Raw genomic sequence first — 3,387 nt, forward strand, 5'->3', positions numbered from 1 at the left:
GGTCATTTAGCTTACCTATAAAATCTCAATAGAAACATAAAACAATAGGGGTGTGTATTTAAAATTTCTCTTTGCCAAATACAAGCCAACTAGTTATATGAAAACCTGCATCTTCTAAATCATTGGGTTTAGATTAAATAGGTCATGCAATATGATCGTTGGATATGAGAAAGGAAAAAAAATATGGATATTGCAAAAATAAAAATTTGTTTTCGTCTTCAATTTGACATCGTTCCATGTAGTCAATCATTATGCACTAAATATGTCCAACATAAACAATTCGTATTTGTAATTAACAAACCATGATTATGAATACCCACATGATAATGAATTTGGTTATAAGTTTCAGAACTAATATACTTGGCCTATAGTAAACTATTAATAAACTCACTTGTGAAGATGTCGATATGTGACCGAAACATTTGTTTAAATGATGGTTAGTTTCGTATTATGAAGCTAACCGGTTAGCTCTAAAGCGCCTATTTTATAATTAAGTAACATAAGTTTTTAAATAAAGAAAAAGATTTATTAAGAAGCATTTGTTATTTATGATATTATATTGAAATATTTGTTTTCAAAAATTTATTATTTGTATTTTTTTTCTTTATAAAAAAAGCTATTTAGTTTGTTTTAAGTCTTATCGAAGTTCATTAAGGAAATAAAAAACTCAATAAAAAAACAGAAACCATTTCCAGATCTGCTTCTTCTTCCTTCCGATCTTCATTCATTGCTTCCATTGTTTTTCTAATCTCCACCTTAGATGTACTTCTAGTAGTCGCCATCGCCGGTGGCCTTGATATCCGATCAAATCACGACTCCATATATGATGAAATCTCCGCCGTTACTTCGATAGCCATCGTCGTCGCTACCCTTCTCCTCTACGAAGCATACTCCTTTGATTTTCATTTATCCCCCAAAAGTCCAAAACCCAGATAACTTGTCAACATCTATATTTTACCTATGATGGGTAAATTTGATATGTTGAATCAACATTTATGAGTGTTGACCACGTTTTCTTTTTTTAATTCTCTTAACAGTGTTAGTATTGGGGTAGTGCCATGTAAGAGGTTAGATCAAACGAACGGTTGAGATTAAATTCTGATACTTGATTTACTTGAACCTTGGTGCATTGAAAAACTTTTGAAAGCTTCATCCTTTCTTTTTTTTCTCAACGAATCGCGGGTCAAAGTGTGAAATTATCGAATTCCATGTTTACTTGATAAAGGAAATCCAAATGTTGATTCCATATCTTGAATCCAAATACGCAATGCAAATTAACCGGTGGATGATGACATTCGGGGTGATCGATCATTTTTTAAGCTTTGATTTTGCGCAGCTTGCAATTATTACTTTGTATTCACAGAAGACTAAAATTTCTTCTACGTGATTTGAAGCTAGCTTGGAGGCAGCCAATTAACATCATAACGTTACGTACAATACAAGCCAGCTATGGATCCTCTTGAGTTTGGCATGGTTGTTTGTTTTATTATTTGGAATTGAATGCAATAATCAAAGCCAACATGCATTGTCAAAGCCTCAAAGGGAAAATCTTACTCGATCGATCAGCTGCTTCTAGCTAGATTAAATTAGCACTTTTAGATAAACCCAAGGACTTGCCATTCAAGTACTTGAATTAATTCTTACATACCATTGAATAGTATACATTAATTCTTCAAGTGATTCATGAATTGAATTAGTATCAGTCACTGTATGCATGCATTTCTTTGGTCAAAGTCATGATTAGCTAGCGGTCGAAGCTAGCAAGCTGGTAGAAATTTCATGCATGCCACACAATTCTAACACCTCCCTCCCTAGCTCCCTCCTATAAATTCAATACCTAGCTAGCTTCCTTCCCTGATCATCGCCCATATACATATATACAGACATACACACACACGCACATAAATATCCCCGATCGTATAGCAAACAGTTATCAGAAAATGGCCGGAAAACAAAGCGTCGTGTTCTTGGTGATTTTGTGTGCCGCAATGGCCGGAAGTGCTTCAGCTCAAAGTGCTACTAACGTGAGAGCCACGTACCACCTCTACAACCCGCAGGACAACAACTGGGATTTGCGAGCCGTGAGTGCCTTCTGCTCGACGTGGGACGCCGACAAGCCCTTGGAATGGCGCAGCAAGTACGGATGGACCGCTTTCTGTGGCCCGGCAGGTCCGACCGGACAAGACGCCTGTGGAAAATGTCTGCTAGTGACAAACACCGCGACCGGAACTCAGGCGACGGTGAGGATTGTCGACCAGTGCAGCAACGGAGGGCTGGACTTGGACGTGAACGTGTTCAACCAGATAGACACGGACGGAAGCGGGTATCAGGCGGGACACCTTACAGTTAACTACGACTTTGTCGACTGTGGGGACTGAATTACTTAAACTCGAGCTAGCTCTTGCATCTATTATGAATTAGCAAGGGAGCTGTCTTATAAATGTATACTAAGACATGAATAAACTTCATAGATACATGAAGGATGGAATAAATCAACAAAAAGTGATGTTATTGCTTCTTGATTAATAATTAAACTACGACTATGGTGATTACATTGCACCTTGTATTAGTATCAATTGCATGACAAATTCTTTTGTCGCCCCCATAGAAATAAGAGCGCGGATTCAATTGAAGAAATAGGGAGGTACCACTGCCGGTCATGCAAATACTCCCCAAGTAGAACCATGATGTTTCAAAATAGAACCATGCTTAGCTGTTACTTTCAAACTTTCATTTGTATGCACAAATGACTGATGGATAATGCTCATATACAAATACTTCTAAACTTCTACACAGTATCAAATGCATGTATCCTGCACAAATGTAATAGGAATTGGTGGTTCAAGATGTTTCATTCGAATAAAACTCTTAGCACCATACAAATGCATAGTATATACTCAAGTCCCAAAATGCAAATTACTAAACAGTTCCCCATATTCTCGATTTACTCTCATTTGGAGAATATTGGGTCTGTTTTCAGTCCAACAGTTTCCCCTTTGCAGCAAACGACAAAAATTTGCCGAAGCAAAAGCAATAAATGTTTTCATGACTCCAGACGACTCGGACCCGTTTTCTCAACATCAACGTCGAAGATCTTGGCACCTCCTACTACTTCATCGCTGCTGACGTTGGCCGTTGCGATCTTTGACCAACTTTATCACATTAGTGATTGAATAATCAGGTATATCAGGTTTTATCTTAAAAAATTAGTAAAGAATAAATTTCAGTTTACTCCTCTGAACTTTAGGTCTAAAATCAGTCTGATACCTCATCTTTTTTTTTAATCAGTCTCATCCCTAAACTTTCAAAATGACATCAATCTCGACCAAAATGACTAAAATAGCCCTTGTTAATCTTTTTACCTTAATTTTTACTCTCTCTCTCTCT

General features: G+C 37.0%; 2 protein-coding genes across 2 annotated transcripts in view; both read left to right on the forward strand.

Annotated features, from left to right (window-relative positions):
- The window catches only part of LOC101310880, a 1,534,871-nt gene that overhangs the window by 76,360 nt on the left and 1,455,124 nt on the right, over window positions 1–3,387 (forward strand). The window lies entirely within an intron of this gene.
- LOC101296547 (pathogenesis-related protein PR-4B-like) lies at window positions 1,863–2,574 on the forward strand. Its single transcript, XM_004293583.1, has one exon. The coding sequence runs from the start codon at window positions 1,941–1,943 to the stop codon at window positions 2,376–2,378; it is 438 nt and encodes a 145-aa protein (XP_004293631.1). The 5' UTR covers window positions 1,863–1,940; the 3' UTR covers window positions 2,379–2,574.

The sequence above is a fragment of the Fragaria vesca genome, linkage group LG3, assembly GCF_000184155.1.
Source record: "Fragaria vesca subsp. vesca linkage group LG3, FraVesHawaii_1.0, whole genome shotgun sequence".
In the NCBI taxonomy this organism is placed as follows: Eukaryota; Viridiplantae; Streptophyta; class Magnoliopsida; order Rosales; family Rosaceae; genus Fragaria; species Fragaria vesca.

What these genes read in the sequence shown, in the direction of transcription:
- LOC101296547 (XM_004293583.1), top strand. Translation starts at nt 1,941, where the DNA reads ATGGCCGGAAAACAAAGCGTCGTGTTCTTGGTGATTTTGTGTGCCGCA.